Here is a 21162-nt window from a genome sequence, read left to right as displayed (position 1 = left end):
GGGCATCTCTTCCTCACCTGTCTTTTAATAAGTTATTTACCCAGAGATCTGTCATTGACCTTTCTCATTCTCCCCTTTGATTATCTATTCCTACAGGTCAGTCATTACGTCTATGGAATAACTCCCATATCTACAATAGCCTGGACCTCTTTCCTATTATATGGGATCTGTAATTCTAATATTGGCTAGTATAGTTTTACCAGGATATTTCACAATCAGCCTGAGGGAGGGTATAGCAAAATGAATTTGAACTATCCCCAAAACTTTCTTCCTCTCAGTTTCCCTTGGATAATAATATCCTTAGTTTCTAAACTGCAACAAGTCTTTACCTCTTGCCCTTCCCTCAGTTGCAATAATCACCAGATGCAAAGCTCTACTAAATATGTCTCTTAAATATGACTCAAATTCACTTCACCGTTTCCACTTTCATTGCCATAGTTTATATGTTTATGCACAACTTGCTTTATCTGAATAATTTTCAAACATATCTCTAACTCTTCCCTTTCTAAGCCATCTTTCATACCTCCACTATAATTAATTTCTCCAACAATAATGCTGTCAGAAAAGATACCATATCTTATTAATTTCTGGATTCCCAGCACCTAGCCCAATTCCAGAACATGGAAGAAAAAAAATTTTTGAAAGAAGAAGACAGAGCTGCTTTGACCACGACACACCTATGACTCAAGACCTTTTGATGAAATCCTGTAACCCACTAGATGAAGCCCAAAACCCTTTGTGTGGTTTCCAGATCCCCACAAATTGAACTCACACCTTAATGTAATCTTTCATGTATCTTATACTCCAAACATAGGGGACACCACTTTCTCTTCTTAAAATAAAAACCCTGCATTTTACTATACGTGAGTACTCAACACTGAACCACTGACGCATATACCCTTAGCTCTCTTCACCAAAATCCTGTATGTTCTTCAAGGTCCAGTCCAAAAAGTATCTCATTAATAAGACTTGCCCACATTTTGTGTTAGAATCTACTTTTCCCTCTACACTCCATTAATACCTTGTACTTCTATTAGATACCAGAGGCCTTTAACCTTCCATTATAAATAAGTTCCTTGAAAGTGTGAAACATGCCTTATTTGTGATTTCTTACAGAACCCAGCACATTGACTTTAATAAAAATGGCAGCCCAAATTTCAAGAAATTTAATCTGCTTACCAAATGAAGAAATTGTACAGGTGGCATAATATTAGATACAACCTTGTACATTTCCTAAAATTAATACAATATTCTCTTAGATTATAATTATAATAATGATCAAAACATAACTGCGTCTATCATTCCATCTGTATTGTGACCACATTTGACTTGGAAAATACACTTTTATTTTTAGTTTACCAATTTTATTAAATATAGTTTCCTTTGGGGAAAACAAAGCCTTCTCCTAATAAATATGAATTCTGTACCTATTATCTACCTGTATTTAAGTTTCTAACAAATGTCTTTTTCTCAGTATCTTGTAGGACATGGCAGTGTGAGATGAACCAACATGACTTTGAAACAGATGAGACTTAACTTCAATTCCTGATGTCACCATTTATTAGCTGTGTTAATTTGAGATGGAACCTAATATACTTGAAACTTTTTTTTAATATATAGTGACAACAATAGCTTCTGCATTGGGTGATATAATTAAATGTTCCTGGCATCTAGGAGCAGGCACTCAAAAAATGTGAGTTCCCTCCACTCTGTAATCCCATCTAAGAAACAATTTTCCTTCATTTGTTGCTTTTATTCAGTAAACCAACACTTAAAAACTAGGAAGTCAGTATCTTTTCCACCATGTTAAAATTACAACTCTCTTTCTCCAACACACACAAACCTGGTAGTAACGCCCATGAATACCATCATAATCATACATAGGAATCTTTACCTTAACTTGAGAGTCAGCAAAAGTGACCACTTGTGAGCCATTAATTATGCTGGTTGTTGTAAATAGTAATGTTTTATCCACACCATTTAAGGTAACTGCAATTTGTGGCCTTCCATCAATGGTTAAAATTCTCCATAGATCCCACATTTTCTTGACCTTAAATCTCTGAGTGGAGACAAATACATATGATGGAGGAAGACCTTCTGGGAAAACATTGCTAGAAAAAGGAAAATACACATAAGCTTAAAGAATTCTCAATACATCTATAAAAACATCAAAAACAAAAAGGTTGTATCAACACATAACATATACCTTGTGAATTCTGATAAGTCAACTTTTGATGTTACTTCATATCCTTTTATTTTTGTTGGTGAAAGTGGGATTCTTTTCTTAACCTTTTTCTTTACACCCAAGCCTAAAAGAATATCAAACCCTTTCTCATCGCGAGCTGCCACTGGAATTCGTGTTGGACAGACAGATTCTATAAATCCAAACCAAAAGCAGTAAACATTGATTAATCATGGATTACTTCAACAAGAAAATGAGAAATATTAGAGAAAATAATTATAAAATCTGTAAATGCACACAAATATACATAGATGGATGTAAATGCATTTTCTGAGAAAACATGCAAGAGTCTCAAATGTCGTTTTTCCCCTAAGAGGGGAAAAAAGTAAAACAAAAATAGGAGAGAAACATTTGTTAATAGATTGCCTTAATAACACTATGCTGACATTTATAAATCACTATTTTGAATGCAGGGCAACCTAATACCTGGGGGGTAGCATACTGGAATGGCATTGATGATTCTTATCCAGGATTTGCTATTAACTAGTCACATGACTTTTCATAACTCTTAAATTTCTTGGATCTGGGAGGTGAACTCCAAGATTCCTTTCTTTCATTCCCAGCATTTGAGGAGTAAAAAAATAAAAGTGTCATTCTTGACATTCTTTCCAGTTTCAGCAATTGATAACTGTATAGTTCAAATATCATTGGTTCTATTACTCTGGAAAAAAACTGTAGGTCTTTTCTTTCATGAAAGTTCTTGAAATGGGCCGATTATCTAATCTATGATTAATAATATTATAATATTAATCATATTTATAAATAAAGACTATTTCCTTAAGAAGAATCATTAAAGGTGCCTGGGTGGCTCACATGGTTAAGTATTTGCCTTCAACTCAGGTCATAATCTCAGGGTCCTGAGATCGAGCCCCACATCAGGCTCTCTGCCCAGAGAGGAGTCTGCTTCTCTCTCTCACTCTACCTCTGTGTTCTCTCTCTCTCTTGCTACCTCTCTCTCAAATAAATAAGTAAAAGTCTTTTAAAAAGAATCATTAAGATTTGTATTATACAGTCATCTGTATAAATTATAAAAATATGGCATGCTTTTCACTTGCTGGGAAACTAGTATCTGAAATTATGTGGAAAATTTTACATGGCTGAAATGCTATAAAGCTGTTATATTGTAGAAATGTTGCAATATTTTCAGATTCTTCCAAGGCCCTCATAATATATACTTTGAGCATGACTGCTTATATTTCATAGAGCAGCTAAGAAAATAAAACAAGAACAAACTCCACTGAACTTCTTTAAGATAATCACTCTCTTACACAACATTAAGAAGAAGGAAAAGTATTATATTTATGATACAATAAAAAGTAATGAGATGGATTTTATTAGCCCAACATGTACAGTCATAACTCATACTATAGAATATTGGAAATAAAATAAAGGTTTGATATAAATAAAATTACAAAAATTCCTGGAAAAGGAGGGGCATTTTTCTCTGCAAGTCTTAAATCTTAAGTTTTGAAGTAACCCAATGAATTACATCCTTCTCTGGTAAGTCTGGAACCAAGTGAGGAGGAGATATAAGAATGAGGCAAACAGATGTTGATTAGACACATGATCTAGTGAGTTTCGTGAGATGCACACCATTACAAAACCCCTCACACCATCCCAACAGCACAGGGCTGAGTTATTCCCCTATCCCACCTTAGAAGCAGGGCCTGCCCCCTAAGCTCACACCTGGTCTACAGAGGAAACCAGAACACCCTAGCTCCACAGACACACTGAGCCAAGGAGAAGAAACCCTTGCCAACCATGACCAGCTACTTTTATCAAACTCACTCATCTGAAAACTGATTTTCTCATTCAGTGATAAGAAGCTAAAATAAAAGGGTGAGAGAGGGATCAGAAGAGCTAGCCTAGCTGAAATCCCTCCACATGAAAACACGAGAAGCAGAATGTAAGAGTTTCTAATAACACTATGTTATACAGTTTAAATCATAAATCAATTAATAAAACAATATTTCCTGTCATGAAGCAGGGTTTCTTTTTTGGCAGGTGGGGAGGGGGGAAGTATGCAGACCAATACATGAAGCCTCATGTTAGATGCCTTTGATTTAAAACTGCAAAAGTTCAGCTGAAAGGAAAATATTACATCATAAAAATATTCAGATTTGAACTGTTCCTTTGATTTGCTTTACAAATGAGAAATTATAAATATTGGATTAAGATCTCAGACTTAAGAACAGAAGGCTTAGACTTAAGCCTTTCTCTTAACCTCTCCTGAACCTCTGGATTCTCATCTGTGAAGGGAAAATAATAATCTCCTTCACAGGGTTTGTCTGAGGATCAAATGTAATGATGTATGTGAAAGTGCTTTGTAACTCCAATATGGAATGGAAGTGCAGGGGATAAAGCAAGTATTGTGTCCATCATTTTGCTCTAACAATGTCCTTTACATTGCCTTGTAATACCCCAGATTTTATGGGGAAACAGTGTGGCACAGCTTGTGAAATCAAGAATGAACAATATAGCCACGTTTTCTTTACTACCTAGTACATCTAATTAAGAAGTATAGATTTAAATAATTGTTTTCTTGAAGGTCATTTTTCTTTCCAGTTCATTCACTTTCAAGAACAGTATCTCAATACATGGAAAGTGAAAAAAAAAATGTAGGGAAAATGCTCAAATACAGTTTTTATGTTTGTATATATTAGTTATAGGAACAGGTAAAAGAAGTTTCCATATATAAAATTTACTTTGATAACCAACCAACAATTTCTGCACAAAAGAGAGATAAATAATTAATTTCCCCATTGTGTAGAAAAAAGAAATGCATGTTTAAGTATACAAAGCACATCCAGACCAAAGTATGGAAACTCAAAATAAAAACTAAAATGTGGAAATTATAATTTTAAGTCCAGAAAAATCAAATGTTAAGAGAGACTCAGTTGGAAGCTTGTTATAATCCTTACAACAGGTAATTAGAAAAATCTAGATAAATAATTTATTTTAAAGGAATGCATTCAGGAGGAAAGGCAAACAAAACAGAAGACCGAAGTTCACAAAGATTTCTATACCAACTACACAGTTCTAATTTCATTCTACTCCAATATGTTCGGAGAATTCAGAGTAGGAATGCTTTCTCAGATGAGCAAAGATAACTCGATTTTAAACCTCTGGGGCCAGTAATACCTGCCTTTCAGTATGGATGATTTATTTTTGCTTTTGTTTCCCTTCCTTGCCTTTGGAGGTAAGAAATACCTAGAAAAATTCTCCCGTGGCTAAAATCACTGCCTGTAAATCTCTATGTTTATGATTTCAAATTCCGCATTCAGTGTGGAAATCCACTTTCAGTTTAATGTGGAATAGGAGAAGATATTTGCAAATGATATATACAATAAAAGGGGTTAATACCCAAAATATATAAAGAACTTAAAACTCAATACCAAAGAAACAAACAATCCAATTAAAAATTAGAGAATATGAATAGACATTTTCCAAAGAAGATATAGACATATGGAAAGATGCTCAATATTACTAGTCATCAGAGACAAATCAAAACCACAATGAGAATGTAGTGATCTGAAGGGGCACATGAACCTGAATGTTTATACCAGCAATGTCCACAATAGCCAAACTATGGATAGAACCTAGATATCCATCAACAGATGAATGGATAAAGAAGATGTGGTATATATATACAATGGAATACTATGCAGCTATCAAAAGAAATGAAATCTTGCCATTTGCAATGACATGGATGGAACTAGAGGGTATTATGCTGAGTGAAATAAGTCAATCAGAGAAAGATAATTATCATACAATCTCTCTGACATGAGGATTTTCAGAGGCAGGGTGAGTGGTTTGGGGGGTAGGGAAGTTAAAAATGAAACAAGATGGGATGGATGGGGAGACACGCCATAAGAGACTCTTAATCTCACAAACAAACTGAGGGTTGCTGGGGAGTGGGGGGAGGGAGAGGGTAGTTGGGTTATGGACATTGGGGAGGGTATGTGTTATGGTGAGTGCTGTGAAATGTGTAAGCTTGATGATTCACAGACCTGTACCCCTGGGGCAAATAATATATGTTAATATAAACAATTTTTAAGAAAACATAATGAGATATCACCTTACACCTATCAGAAAGACTAAAACCAAAAAGACAAGAAAGAACAAGTGTTGGCAAGGATGTGGAGAAAAAGGAACCCTTATGCACTGCTGGTAGGAATGTAAATTGGTGCAGCCACTGTGGAAAACGGTATGGAGGATCCTCAAAAAAATTAAAAATAAATATTCCATATGATCCAATAGTTCCACTACTAGGTAGTTACCAAAAAAAAAAAACTGAAAGCACTAATTCAAAAAGATATATATACCCCTATGTTTGTTGCATCATTGTTTATAATAGCCAAGATACAAAAGCAACCTAAACATCCACTGAAAGACAATGGATATACACATGCACAACAGAATCTTAAACTGCCATAAAAAAGGATGAGATTTAAAAAGAAAAAAAAAAAAAAAGGATGCAATCATGCCATTTGCAACAACATAGATAGACCTAAAAGGTAGTATGCTAAGTAAATTAAAACAAAAAAAAAAAAAAACCACATATTTTTACCAAAATGGGAAACAAAAAAAAAAAAAAAAAAAAACAGGGAAAAAAAAGGAATCAAAAAACAAAAAGCAGAAACACACCTGTAAATATGGAGGACAAACTGATGATTGCCAGAGGACAGGGAGATAGAGAGATGGGCAATATAGGTGAAGGAGAGTGGGAGATAAAGTTAATGAAACTACAATAGTTTAGTATGATGGTAGATGATAGTACACTTGTGGTGAGCATAGCATGACGTATAAACTTGTTCAATCACATGTTGTACACCTGAAATTAATGTAACATTGTATGTTAACTATATTCAAAATTGTCTGAATTTGCTTTTCTATTAAGTAATCCATTATTACCAAGGTAATAAAAACATGTTTTATTTAAAATTCTGCCATGGACATGGACACAAAATCTGTATAAATCTCTAGCTTAACTAGAGCAACCAAATTCCAACTACACCATTCCAACTCTAAGTTAACATCACAGGAAAACTGATGAACACATTATTCCAGAACATATCTAGCCTACTTTATAAGTGCCTATTTAATTCAATTCCACATGCCATATGGTTTGAATGTCACCCCTCTCTAGATGTTACTTTTTTTTTTTTTTTTTTTTTTTTTTTCAGATCAAGGGAATTCTATCAAGGAGATCTGTGGTCAGAAACCAAAAGTAATTTTACTGATCCAGACCTGATAGTCCAATAAAACAGAGTTGTCTAGTGCCAATCTGTGCAAGCCAGCTTCTTCAAACTTTCCTGGATTGAACTTGGTTTTGATGGTAAGGCAAACATGAGTGTATATCCAACTGATACATACTCCTCAATGGTATTCAGTGGCAATTTAATACATCTGCCTTTCTGAAGGTCTATTATATCATCATGTACTTTAAAGTCATGTACAAGTTCATCAAAGAAGGAACAGTCACCACTGTTTCAATTTAGTACTAAGGTTGTGATAACTTGGACTTCATCATAACATACTGAAAATACAATAAAATAACAAAACGAAAATAAATTATGAGAAAGCAATCCTCTTACCAAAGATTAGTTAAGTAACAAAGAAGGTAGCCCCAACTTCATACAATTTCTTTTCTCATTACAGACTGAATGACCTCATCCTCCTTTACCCCAAGGAATCCCACTGTCTTAAAATCTAGGTTGATTTAGAGTTAACAGTCCTTCATCTGAGGAAGATGTCTGCCAGATGCATGACTGACAGACAATGGGACACAGTAAGCATAGATTTCAATGGTAAGTCAAAGGGAAAAAGAGACTCCTATTACTCTTTAGTACAACTTGTGCACAAAACAGAAAAGTCAAAATCTCTTGCACCATTAAGTAGCCTCACTGATCATAGAATATATTCTTTTAAAAAATAAGAAAAAAATTTAAGAAATAACTATCATCTTTGGCCTAAGGAATAGTTAAGGAAAATATAATTCTAAAGGCTTACAAAATTACAAAAATAATTCATCTGGTTTTGTCATTTTTCATTTTAATAAAACTGATTATCTAATAATTTTTTTGTTATTCCTGCTTGAATACTATAGATGGAGAAAAGGTAATGTGTTTTGCCTTTACACATACCCAGACAATAGTATGTATTTTTTACTTCATTCTTCACTCCTTTTCATTTTCATTTTTAATTTCACAGAGCTTTTGTCAGATATTACAGTTATATTTCATTTTAATATAAAAACTATTTATTTTTAACTAAATTGTCCAGGCATCTTCACATGTCCATAGCTTTCTCCAGCACATTGATATTAACGTTCATAGAATGTGGTTTGATCACCAAAGTTGGAGTCAGTCACTTAGCCTAAGATCACACTTCAAGAAAGTGATATTGACAAAGACAAGAATCAAACTGGATCTTGATCTGTTTCCAGAGACTAGGCTGGACCACTTTATAATGATGTAGCCTCAGGTTTACAGAAAAAAAAAAATCAGGAGATAGTGCTTTACTTTAACAGATGTTGTGTTGAGTTTTTTAAAACATTTTTATTAAGGTACAAACTACATTCAATAAAATGCCCTATTTTCACATCACCTGGCACACACTCATGTTTATAAACACCCAGACAAGACAAAGAACGCATCTAACACCTTAGAAAGTTACTTCATGATCTTTCACAGATAATAATCACCACTATCAGAGGCCACCACTATAATGATTTCTACCGCCACTGTTTTGTCTATTCCTGAACTTAATACAAATGAAACATAAAGTATACTCTCTTACTTGAATTTTCTTGCTCAACATAGTATCTGTGGGATTATCCATGTTGTTGTACATACAGTGACTTGTTCTTGCTTATTGCTGTGTAGTACTCCACTCTATGAATTAGATTATGAAATATTTGTCCATTTTTATGTGGGCAATCATTTGAGTTGTTTGCAGTTTTTTACTATTTTCAATAAAGTTGCTATGGCATTCCTGCATATGTCTTTTGGTAAACGTATGAACTTATTTCTCATAATCAAGTATCTGGAGTAGAACTGCTGTTTCATAGGGTATCTATATACTTTGCCTTAGTAGATAGTGCCAAAAACTTTTCCCAAGTGGTTGTGCCAATTTTCACCTCTACAAGCATGTCTATTACCACTTGAAAAGGACAGAGGTGTTATGAAAATAAAATGTGAAATGGGTGATAGACATTATACATACATAATATTTCAGAGAAAGAGAAAAGAGGGGAGAATGGGCTATCCATACAAGATTTAAACATCCCTAATGAAAATTATTCTCACTATTTTCTTGTCCATTTCTTTCTTAGGCATAATTAATTATAACAACTGCACCTATAGCCAATCATAAACACTGACAGCAAGGTCTATATGCTGTAATTTCTATATTTTCTAAATCATACCATAATCATTCTACTTTTCCAATGAATACTCGCACATCACTTTTCACATAAAATACAAGCATATTGTGTGTATTTGGCAGAAACATAGCTCTAGCCTCTCTAATTAAATGGAAAGTTCTTATTCTTAGATATACACTGTCCTTCATAATGTAAATTGCCTTCAATTCAGATTAGATTCAAAACCTTCTTCATAGATTATAAAGTGATTCTCCTGAATCTTTGATGAGATTTTATGGAATACTATACTCAGTCCTATCCTATCCTATCCTATCCACCAAACTTTACCCTACCTCCTACCTCTCATTTCCCTCTGCCCTATCCTGATGGTTGGAGATTCATGCGTGTGTGTGTGTGTGTATCAACAGTAAAGAGGAAAAATGGAAGGGAATCAGTTTTATATGTGGACAGAAAAGTTCATCACACGTATGTTATGAAATCATGGAACCTAAAATACTGGTCATCTCCAAAAACACCTCAGTTGTCCTCGCCATGATTGCTCATATGTGTACCCTTACCCTCTGTGACTCCTAATGAAATACAGATGTTATTATATGAGGGTAGGGTAGGGTAATGTACTAAGTCATTATTACAAAGCATTGTAAAGCTTGAATTAGATAATAATCCAGCAATCTCTAAGCAAAGAATAGTATACAAAGTATAAGTGACTTTTTTAAAGATTTTTATTTATTTTTGAGAGAGAAACAGAGAGAGAGAATGAGCATGAGCAGGAGAGGGACAGAAAAAGAAGAAGACTCCTTGATGAGCAGGAGCCCAATGCGGGACTGGATCCCAGGACCCTGGGATCATGACCTCAGCAGAAGGCAGATGCTTAGCTGACTGAGCTACCCAAGTGCTCAAATATAAACACACACCCCAGATACGAAAGAAAAAAATCCACAAAGCTGAAAAAAAAAAAAAAGTGGGAGAAAAAGAAACTCAGGAGAAGTCCTAAATATCATTCCAAGTTAAAGTGCGTCATTGTAGAAAGCACTAGAAGGAAAAAGGCCTCAAAGTTTTATAGGATGAAAGATACCAAAGTTACACTCAAGCATCAATCTCTCTCTTTCTCTCTCTCTCTCTCTAAGAAGATAAGGCTGAGGACAAACAGCTAACTGCCTTCTAACCTCTAGCCTTTGGCCCCATTTGAGCAAGTCAACATCATATACTTCTTTTATAAAAACAGATAAATTTCCTGCCTCATCTAAAAGTCAAGATGGTGGAAATTAAACAATAAGAATACACAGGCAGTTTTCTAGAGCCTGCTCTTTACCCACACCTGTGTATAGCAAACTCAACATACCTGAATTAAAATATGGGTCCTAAAGCTTAGTAATTCAAGCCATTGGCTGCTGCAAGCCCTTAAAGACTCCTAAGGATGGTATCTTCCAGGGCACAAGGGGAGATTTCTTTCTCCCTCCTTTCTCTCCTCTTTGCTGTGTTAATCCCATTCCAATTTACTCAAAAAAGAAACATAAGAATGATGTCAGCAAGATAGTGGAATAGAAAGTCACAGGCCACATTCTCTCACTGAAACACTAATTTAATAATAATAAATGGACCAAAATACCTTTATGAAAATTCCAGATTTGGATTAAGAAGTTGAAGTACCCCAGGTGAGCACAAAGCCAAGAAGAGCCTCACTGAAACAAGTAATAAGAGTACTTTCACTTTATCCACATCATTCCCTCCCCCAAGCCTGTACAAGTAAGTGCCAGGAGAGGACATCCTCGTTTGTGATACTGCCCTTGAGTGGAAAAAAGAAGAGTGGAGCACATATCCACAGGACTGCCCAAGAGACTGGTTTCAGTCTCACCTCATTTGGAGAACTGAAGGAACTGGAATCATTTGGATTCCTGGGAACTGCTAAAAACAAAGAGTCTTAGAGCTGGGGGAAGGAGCTTGTTGTGGCTGGCAACATGTGGCTCAGCATGATCAAGAGAAGACACATAACTTGAGCCTTCTCCTTCTGGAGGAAGAGAAAAGAATGGAATATGTATCCAGCATTCTAGCTTTCCCAAGGGCTACCTGAGGAAATAATATTGGTCCCACCTGACTAAGGATCCTGACAGGGAACCAGAATACTTTTGATGCCTAATGCCCACTAAGAACAAGGTGAGGAAGCTTACAGCTAAGACTTTGGCTAGACAAAACTAGAGAACTTAAAAAGCTACTGACAGATACCAAAGGGACTGAGAGATTATGAGTTCCCTGAGGCGGGGTGGGGGGGGGGGGGTGAGTTCCTCCCGGGGGGGGGGGGGGGGGGGGGGGAACCAAGCAAACCTCTCTAATTAAGAAATTGTGCACTCAGGCCCACAGAAATTGCATCCTTGCATAAAAAGGCTTCAAAGGCCGCCAGAATATTTAGACAAAGAGATGTGACTGTTTTTTCAAATGTGTGGGTCCCAAAAAAAAGCTGTAGGGTACACAAAGAAACAAGGAAACATGACCCAATCAAAGGAATAGAATAGGTCTCCAGACACCAACCTTAAAGAAAAGTAGGTATATTATCTGAAAAAGAATTTAAAACAGCCATAATAATGATGCCCTGTGAGCTTAAGAAAATGATGGTATAAACAAAATGAGAGTATCAATGGGGATATAAAATATGAAAGAGAACCAAAAAGAAATTTTGTACCTGAAGAACATAATAACTCAAATGGGGGAAAAAAAAAAAAAAAAAAGACTGGAGGGGCTCCAAATCATACTTGATCAGTTAGAAGAAAAAGTCAACAAACTTAAAGAAGGTGATTTGAAATATCTGGGCAGAAGAACAAAAATTTAAAAGAATGAGAAAGACTGAAGAAAGCCTAAATGACTTATGAGACACCATGATGTATACCAATATACATATTATAGGCATTTCAGGAGAGAAAGAGACAGTTTAGTTAAAGTAATATCCCAAAACTTCTAAAATCTAGGAAAGGAAATGTATATCCAAATTAAAGAACCCAAAGAAATCCACATCAAGACATATTATAATCAAATTATTAGGGGGAAAAAAAGAGAGAGAGAGTTTTGAAACCAACAAAAGAAAAGCCACTCATTATGCACAAAAGAATCCCCCCACCCCCACCATATGACTATTGGCAGATATCTCAATAGAAACCTTGCAGGCCACAAGGGAATGGAATGATATACTCAAAGCACTTGCTGAAAGAAAAAGATTGTCAACTGAAAAAAATAACTGGTAAAAATATTTTTCAGAAATGGAAGAGAAATAAACACTTTCCCAGATTAGAAAATGCTGAGGGCATCCATCACTGTGCCTTATAAGAAATACTGAGGGAGTCCTTTAGGTTGAAATTAAAGGACATTAAACAGCAACACAAAAGCACTCAAAGTATAAAACTCTGTGGTTAGGGACACCTGGGTGGTGCAGTCAGTTAGGCATCCAATTCCTGGTTTCAGCTCAGATCATGATCTCAGGGTTGTGAGACTAAGCAGGCTCTGTGCTCAGCATGGAGTCTGCTTAAGACTCTCCTCCTCTCCTTCTACCCCTCCCCATCATGCATGCACAAACTCTCTCACTGTCTCACTCTAAAATAAAAATAAATAAATCTTTTAAAAAAAACCTCACTGGTTAAATATATAGACAAGTTCAGAACACTATAATACTTTAACAATGGTGTGTAAATCACTTTTAATTCTTATAGAGAAGTTAGAAGAAATTATAAACAATAACTATAACTGTAAAAATATGGTAATGAATACCCAATGTAAGACAATATAATTTGTAACATTAATAACAAAGTGTGAGGGGACAGGGAGAAGCAAAACTATAGAGTATTTGTATGTGATTGAAATTAACTTTTCAGCTTAAAATAGGCTGCTATAACTATATGATGTTTTATGTAACCCTCATAGTAACCACAAAGGAAATACTTATAAAAGATATACAAAAGCAAATGAGAAAAAAATCAAAACATGTCAAAAAAAATGTTAATGAAACACAAAGGAAAAAACACAAAGCAAGAGAGAAAAGAGGAACCAAAAAAGGCATAAGGCAGACAGAAGACAATTAACAAAATGGTGATATTAAATCCTTCCCTATTGCTATTTCAGATATAAATGGATTAACCTCCCAAATAAATACACACAGAGTGACTAAATGGACAAAAAAACAAAAAGAAATAAAGGAAGGAAGGAAGGAAGGAAGGAAGGAAGGAAGGAAGGAAGGAAAAGAAAACAAGATCCAAGTACATATTGTCTATAAGATATATACTCTAGGATTACAGACACACACAGGCTAAAAGTAAGGGGACAGAAAAAGACACTTCATGCAGATGGTAACCAAAATAGAGCAAAGTTAGTACTGCTTAGACAAAATAGACAAGTCAAAAACTCAATGGAGACAAAGAAGGACATGATATGATGATAAAAGGGTCAATTCACCAGCAAGACATAACAATTATAAATACATATGCACCCAACATCATAGCACCCAATTATATGAAGCAAATGCTGACAGAATTGAGCAGAGAAATAGTAGACATAGAAACAGAATACACAATTATAGTAAGGGATTTCAATATTCTACTTCCAATAATGAATAGAATATCCAGACAAAAGACGAAAAAGGGAACACAAAACTTGAACAACACTGTAGACCAAACAAAACTAAGAGATATACAGAACATTCCACCACACAGCAGCAGAATACACATTCTTTTAAGTGCAAATAGAACATTCTCCAGGATAGATCACATGTTAGGTCAAAAAACAAGTCTTAATAAATTTAAGAAGACTGAAGTCATACCAAATACATCTCCCAACCACAACATAATGAAACTAGAAATTAATGGTAGGAGGAAAAGTGGAAAACTCACAAATATGTGGAAATTGAACATGCTCTTGAACAACCATTTGTTCAACAAATGACTCAAAAAAATTAAAAGAGAAATTAGAAAATATCTTGAGGTAAACAAAAGCTAAAATACAACATACCAAAATTTATGAGATGTGGCAAAATACTAAGTATTTTGGAATAAAGGATCTCAAATAAACAACCTAACTTTATTCATTAAAAAACTAGAAAAAGAACAAACTGAGCCCAAAACTAATAGGAACAAGAGAATAATTTTAATTTCAATAATCTTTAAGATAATTAAGATTATTTTTATTTCTTATATCTTAATCTAAATTCATAAATAAATGAAATAAAGAAGAGTAAAACAAAAAAATCAAGAAATTAAGAGTTGATTTTTTTAAAAAATCAACAAAACTGAAATAACTTCAGCTAGATTAACTAAGAAAAAAAAGAAGATTGAAATAAATAAACTAGGAATGAAAGAGGAGACATTACAACTAATATCACAAAAATACAAACAATCATAAGAGACTGTAATAATTATACAACAATTTTGATAACCTCGAAGAAATGGATAAATTTCTACACTATAAAACCTACCAAGACTGAATCATGAAGAAATAGAAAATGTAAACAGATTCATAAGGATATTGAATCAGGAAACAAAAACATCCCAACAAGGAAAAGCCCAGGACCAGGTATCTTCACCAGTGAATTTTACAAAACACTTAAAAAATTAATGTCAATCCTTCTCAAACTCCTACAAAAATCTGAAGAGTAGGGAATACTTCCAAACTCTTTTTATAAGGCCAGCATTGCCCTGATACAGAGGCCAGAAAGACACTACAGGAAAAGAAAACTGATGCAAAATCCTCCACAAATTACTAACAAATTGAATTCAACAGCATTATAAAAAGGATCCCAAAAAATCAAACATCACGATTCAGTGGAATTTATCCTTGAGATGCAAAGATGGTTAAACCTATGAGATAAATCAATGCAATACACCACATTAAGAGAATAAAGAATAAAAGTCACATGATCATCTCAGTATTTGCAGAAAAAAATTTTGACACAATTTAATATTATTTCATAATAAAAACACTTATCAAATTAAAGAAGGAATTTACCTCAACATAATCGAGGTCATATATGAAAAGCCCACAGTTAATGGTGAAAAACAAAAAGCTCTTCCTTTAAGATCAGGAACAAGACAAGGATGCCCACTCTTGCCACTTCTATTCAACATAATATTGGAAGTACTAGCCAGAGCATCAAAAGTAATAAAATACTAAGGAATAAACTTAACCAAGGAGGTGAAACACTGAAATGCTGAAAACTACAAAACACCACTTAAAAAAAAAAAAAAGCCTAAAGAAATCACCAGCAATTAGATACATCTCATATTAACAGACTGGAAAATTCAATAATGCAAAAATTTCTCTAGCACCCAAAGTGACCTATAGTTTCACTGCAATCCCTATCAAAATCCCAACAGCCAAGTCACAGAAGGACAAATACTGCATGATTCCACTTTTATGAAATATGTAAAGTAGTCAAACTCATAACAACAGAAAGCAGAATGATGGCTGCCAGAGTGGGAGGGAGAGGGATACAGGGAGTAGCTATTCAATGGGCCCAAAGTTTCTGTCAGGCAACATGAAGAAGTTCTAGGTATCTGCAGTACAACACTGTGCTTGCAGTTAACTATACTGTACTGTACACTTAAAATATTTAAGAGGTTAGCTCTCGTGTTTTTTTACAATAAAAAAAGAATAGAAAGAAAAAGAAAAAAACTTAACTCTCAGACAGATAAGTAAAGAAACCATCGTCCATCACAAAAAGATCATCCTGAAATAAGAAATGTACTGCAGAATACTCCTTTAAGCAAATGGTAGGTCTAAGAAGTTGAAATAATCCATGTGGGACCAAAGAAGTAAATAATATTTTGTTCACTGTGGATCAGTCACAACAGGAGTATAAAAGTGAACAACATGATAAGCAATTCAAGGTAGAATTTAACCATTTATCAAAACAATAAAAAATAGGAACTTTGTCAAACAATGCAAATACAAATTGCATGATTTGAGGCTTCTGCAAAACAACAATGCAATAATCATAATCTAATAGTTATTAAAAAGTCAAGTGCAAAAAAGCCCTTATATTCCCCTAAGTACAATTTCAAAAACTATATTTTAAAAGATGGCTATTGTACCACATATTTGTGAACTGAATAGACACAGACATTACTTACATTCTTTCTTTGAGTGTGCATGAAGAAATATTTGGCAAGCTTTCAAATTTAATTTTTTTTTTACAGACTGGACATTTTTGCTAAAAGAATTTTTTATCCTTTTAAACAAATCTTTCACGTATAATTAGAATTTTTTAAATAGAATGCATTTACCAAAATACGTATCTATACAAAGTCTCTGAAACAAGTACTGCCCAGACATACTTTATCAAATTTATATTTTAGGATATAAAAGAATGGTAGGTAAAACATCACCATGAAAAGTCTGTTTTAATAATGAAATATATCTAGCTACAAAACCAAAGAATTCTAATTCTAATCTTATAACATATTTAAAAATCTATGTATGTCAATTATTTTTCAATAAAATTGGAAAATAAATATAAATTCTCTGATCAAGATGAGAAAAGTCAACACAGTCTTACTGTTAGGAACATGAAAAGAATAATTGTGATAATCATTTGTACTTGCTATAGTGCCTTTTTAAAAGTTTGATTAAAGAAAATGCTTAATTTTTTTAAGATCTTATTTATTTATTTGATAGAGAGAGAGATCACAAGTAGGCAGAGAGGCAGGCAGAGACAGAGAGGGAGAAGCAGGCTCCCCGCTGAGCAGAGAGCCCAATGAGGGGCTCGATCCCAGGGTCCTGGGATCATGACCTGAGCTGAAGGCAGAGGCTTAACCCACTGAGCCACACAGGTGCCCCAGAAAATGCTTAATTTCCATCCCTTCTTAAATAATCTAAAAATAAATTTAAATGTTTTTCTGTACTATAACTCTCAAATATGAAGAAAATAGATTTATAGAGAAATAAATAGAATTAAAAAAATAAAATAAATAAAATTTTAAAAATAATAAAATAAATAAATAAAAGATTTATAGAGAAATAAATCTTTTTTCTAGGCCACACTTAGAAATGTTCCTTTTTTTTTTTTTAAGATTTATTTGAGACAGAGAGAGAGAGAGAGCGCACAAAGAGTAAGAGGAGAAGCAGACTCCCCTCTGAGCAGGAAGCCTGATTCGGGCTTGATCCCAGGACCCTGAGATCATGACCTCAGATGTTTAATCAACTGAGCCACCCAGGCACCCCAGAAATGTTTCTATCAAATGTGAACCAACATATTTTTGGAGCTTTTTTAGGCAAACTAGAAAAAAAAGTCTTTTGATTTTACATAAATTTTATTTTTTAGATACATTATAGTATTAAATGCTTGTAGTATTACAAACAAATTACTCTCTCCAAAAAAATATGAATGTCTATATCCTAATACAATTAATATTTGCCAAAAAATGGAGCTTTTCCCTACCATGGACTTATCATAAACACAAAGTTAGATTTCATGGAATGATGTAAATATGATTGACTAATAAATACTATATTTTCAAATATTCTCTCACTGATGGTAGAAATTTAAGTCTCTCGAGTGCAATTTTTAACATTTTTCCAGAGCTCTAACAACATTAGTAATTTGACCTATGTTTTTGAAAAAAATCAGACATTCCCATTCAGAATTCTGTATAAGAATATTTTATAGCAGAAAAACTTAGAAATGAACAACAAACATCAACTGATGAGTGGATAAAAAAGATACACACACACATGAAGACAATGGAGTATTAGTCATCAAAAAGAATGAAATCTTGCCATTTCCAATGACATGGATGGAGCTAGAGTGTATTATGCTAGGCAAAATAAGTCAGAAAAGAAAAAATACTATATGATTTCACTCATACATGGAATTTAAAAAACAGATGAACAGAAGGGGAGAAAAAGAGGCAAACCATAAAACAGACTCTTTACTATAGAGATCAAATTGAGGGTTGATGGAGGGAAGATGGGTGGGGGATGGACTAAGTGGGTGATGGGTATTAAGGAGGGCACTTGTGATAAATGCTAGGTATTATGTGTAAGTGAAGAATCATTAAATTCTACAAGTGAAACCAATACTACACTATATGTAAACTAACTAGAATTTAGATAAAAATTTAAAAAAAGAAAAAGAAACTAAACACACACAAAAAAGGGGAATTATTAAATGAATTATCTTAGGAGACTGAGACTGTCTGCTATTATGTTAATAGAGGATGAAAATTATACATAAAAATAATAGAATATACAATATTATGAAAATAGAGGATGAAATTATATATACAATGTTATACTTATTTAGGCACATGAATAAGCTCTCAGACACAATGAAATAAAAAAAGAAAGACTGGAATGAAAAAGACAAAAAAAATTGCTAACAAGAGTAAGAGTGATCATGTGTAGTTTATATATTCTTATGTTTTATGTGTCTTTATTTTCTTCCATCTTCACAATGGACATGCTGCAATAGAAAAAAAAAAGCAACAAAAAAAGGATATTTTCTAACTATAGTTTTTCTTAAGTGGTTGTTTCTAAAAACAAAATTTATCCAGAATAAATGAAACACAAAAATACATGTACACCTCAATTCTAACATGATAGATAACTTGACACTAAATATAACTACATGGTATAAATAAGCAGGTTATACCAAAGTGTGAGAAAATCAATTATTAATTGTTTCCAAATTCCATTAAGGCTTACCTTCACAAAGTTTCTGCTTCATCACCTCCCTTATTTTGGATATCGCAATATAGTCTTCCACATAAAACACGTAAGTAGATGAAGGCTTATTGGCAATTGCTCTAAGTTCTGCATCTTCTGTTTCTGAACCAACGCCAATAGCAAATAATATTATTTTACTGTCTCTTGCTGCTTCTGCTGCATCTTTAACTTCATCTTGGGATTTACCATCTGTGAGTACTACTGCTATCTTTGTCAGAAACCGTGAGGACTTGGCAAAAAGGTAATCAAGTGCAAACTGGATGGCCTTTCCAGTCCTTGTGTTTCCACCCAGGTAATGTATGGATTCCATTGCTGCAATCAAATTCTCTCCAGAATCATGACTTCCAAGAGGAATCTCCAATACAGGGTAGTCACTATACTGGACCACTCCAACCTGAATAAACTTTGGTCCTATGTCAAAGTTTTTCGTGATATTAACAAGCCACTTTTTCACTATTTCAAAGTTTTCTGGGCCAACACTGTAAGAGCCATCTAAGATGAAAACTAAATCTGTTGGAGCAGTACGACAACCTAAGTGAAGAAGAAAACCATCAGAACACATTTGTAGTATAAAAAGCAAATATGGTAAAAAAAAATAAAAATAAAATAAAAAATAAAATAAAAAAAAAAGCAAATATGGGAGGTTTTTACTGCACAATCTTTAAGTAAGCAGATGCAGGGGATGCTTTCACAACATACATGGGTATCAAATCACCATGAGGCACACATTAAATATAATACAATTTATATGTCCATTATATCTCAATAAAGCTAAAATTTTAAAATGTAACCAGTTCATAGGACCTTTGTGAAGGTTAAATAAGATAAATTGCCTAACTCATGAAAATTCTTTCTAAATCAGAGCTATTATTTTTGTTAACATTTTTAAATTCTGTTGTCTTAATTTAAGGATTAATGATTCAGCTTTAAAAGTAGGGAATAAAAAAAAGGATACTATATTTGACATGATATCTAGATAGCTCTGTGTAGGGGCAGGTATTGCCATAAAGCAACATTTAATTCCTTTTCCCCACTGACTAAATGAAAACACAAAAATAAATAAATGACTTTCAGATATGCTAAAAGCATTCTTTTAAGTTATCCCTGAAATATGTTTAGTTTAATGTTAATCTAAAGTATTTACAAAAATATCCATAAGTCAATGAATGGGAGAAAAGTTTAAAAAGAAAAAAGCTTTCTGCCAACTTCAGGATTCACCTAGCATATTCTTTGATAGAGTTGGTAAAAGTTTAACGAACCAAGATCACCAAGGTAATATCTACTCTTGCACTACACACAAGATCAATGTTTAAAGATCTGATCTCTCATTTTCAGCCAGTGAGAGACCTGTGCTAAGTGAATCTTTGTTCACGAGTATAAAGCTATTCTTTCTCCACAGAGATAAAGATTCTTGTTTCAACATACCAGGAAACACGTGATCAGCACACCTGAGAGTTCTACTGGAGAACAAAAACCATCTTTGGTGCAAGTTACACCTAGACAAGTTCTAAGCACTTGTGGAAAGAAAAAAATCTTAACTCTCTTTTCCACAGTACCCAGCATGCCTCCAACCCTATTTTAGCCTTTCAGTATATGTATATTGAATACCTACTCTGTGCTTGACTATCATACTAGGTACCAGCTTCAAAGATGCATAAGAAATCTCAAACAGATATCACAGTCTATTAAGACAGACGACTGGCTGGTTAGGCAAAGTACAAAATATTATGAGAACATTCAGGAGAAGGTAAAAACTAATTGTGCAAAGTCAGAATAGATCCTGTGGGAAAGCTGACAGAGAACCTGAGATCTAAAAGAAGAGCTTTAGCCAGGTGAA

At 33.9% G+C, this 21162-nt stretch overlaps 1 protein-coding gene across 1 annotated transcript in view; it reads right to left on the bottom strand.

The window, feature by feature from the left end:
* Positions 1–21162, bottom strand: part of COL21A1 (collagen type XXI alpha 1 chain) — a 177976-nt gene that overhangs the window by 99008 nt on the left and 57806 nt on the right. The window contains exons 3-5 of the mRNA XM_032864499.1: positions 19305–19856; positions 2207–2375; positions 1895–2111 (exon numbers count right to left, since the gene is read on the bottom strand). Of these exons, the coding sequence (XP_032720390.1) occupies positions 1895–2111; positions 2207–2375; positions 19305–19856 (938 nt within the window). The remainder of the gene's footprint in view (positions 1–1894; positions 2112–2206; positions 2376–19304; positions 19857–21162) is intronic.

This window comes from Lontra canadensis, unplaced genomic scaffold (assembly GCF_010015895.1).
Source record: "Lontra canadensis isolate GAN:19392208 unplaced genomic scaffold, GSC_riverotter_1.0 scaffold27, whole genome shotgun sequence".
Classification (NCBI taxonomy): domain Eukaryota; kingdom Metazoa; phylum Chordata; class Mammalia; order Carnivora; family Mustelidae; genus Lontra; species Lontra canadensis.
This window is presented reverse-complemented; position numbering and strand designations above follow the sequence as displayed.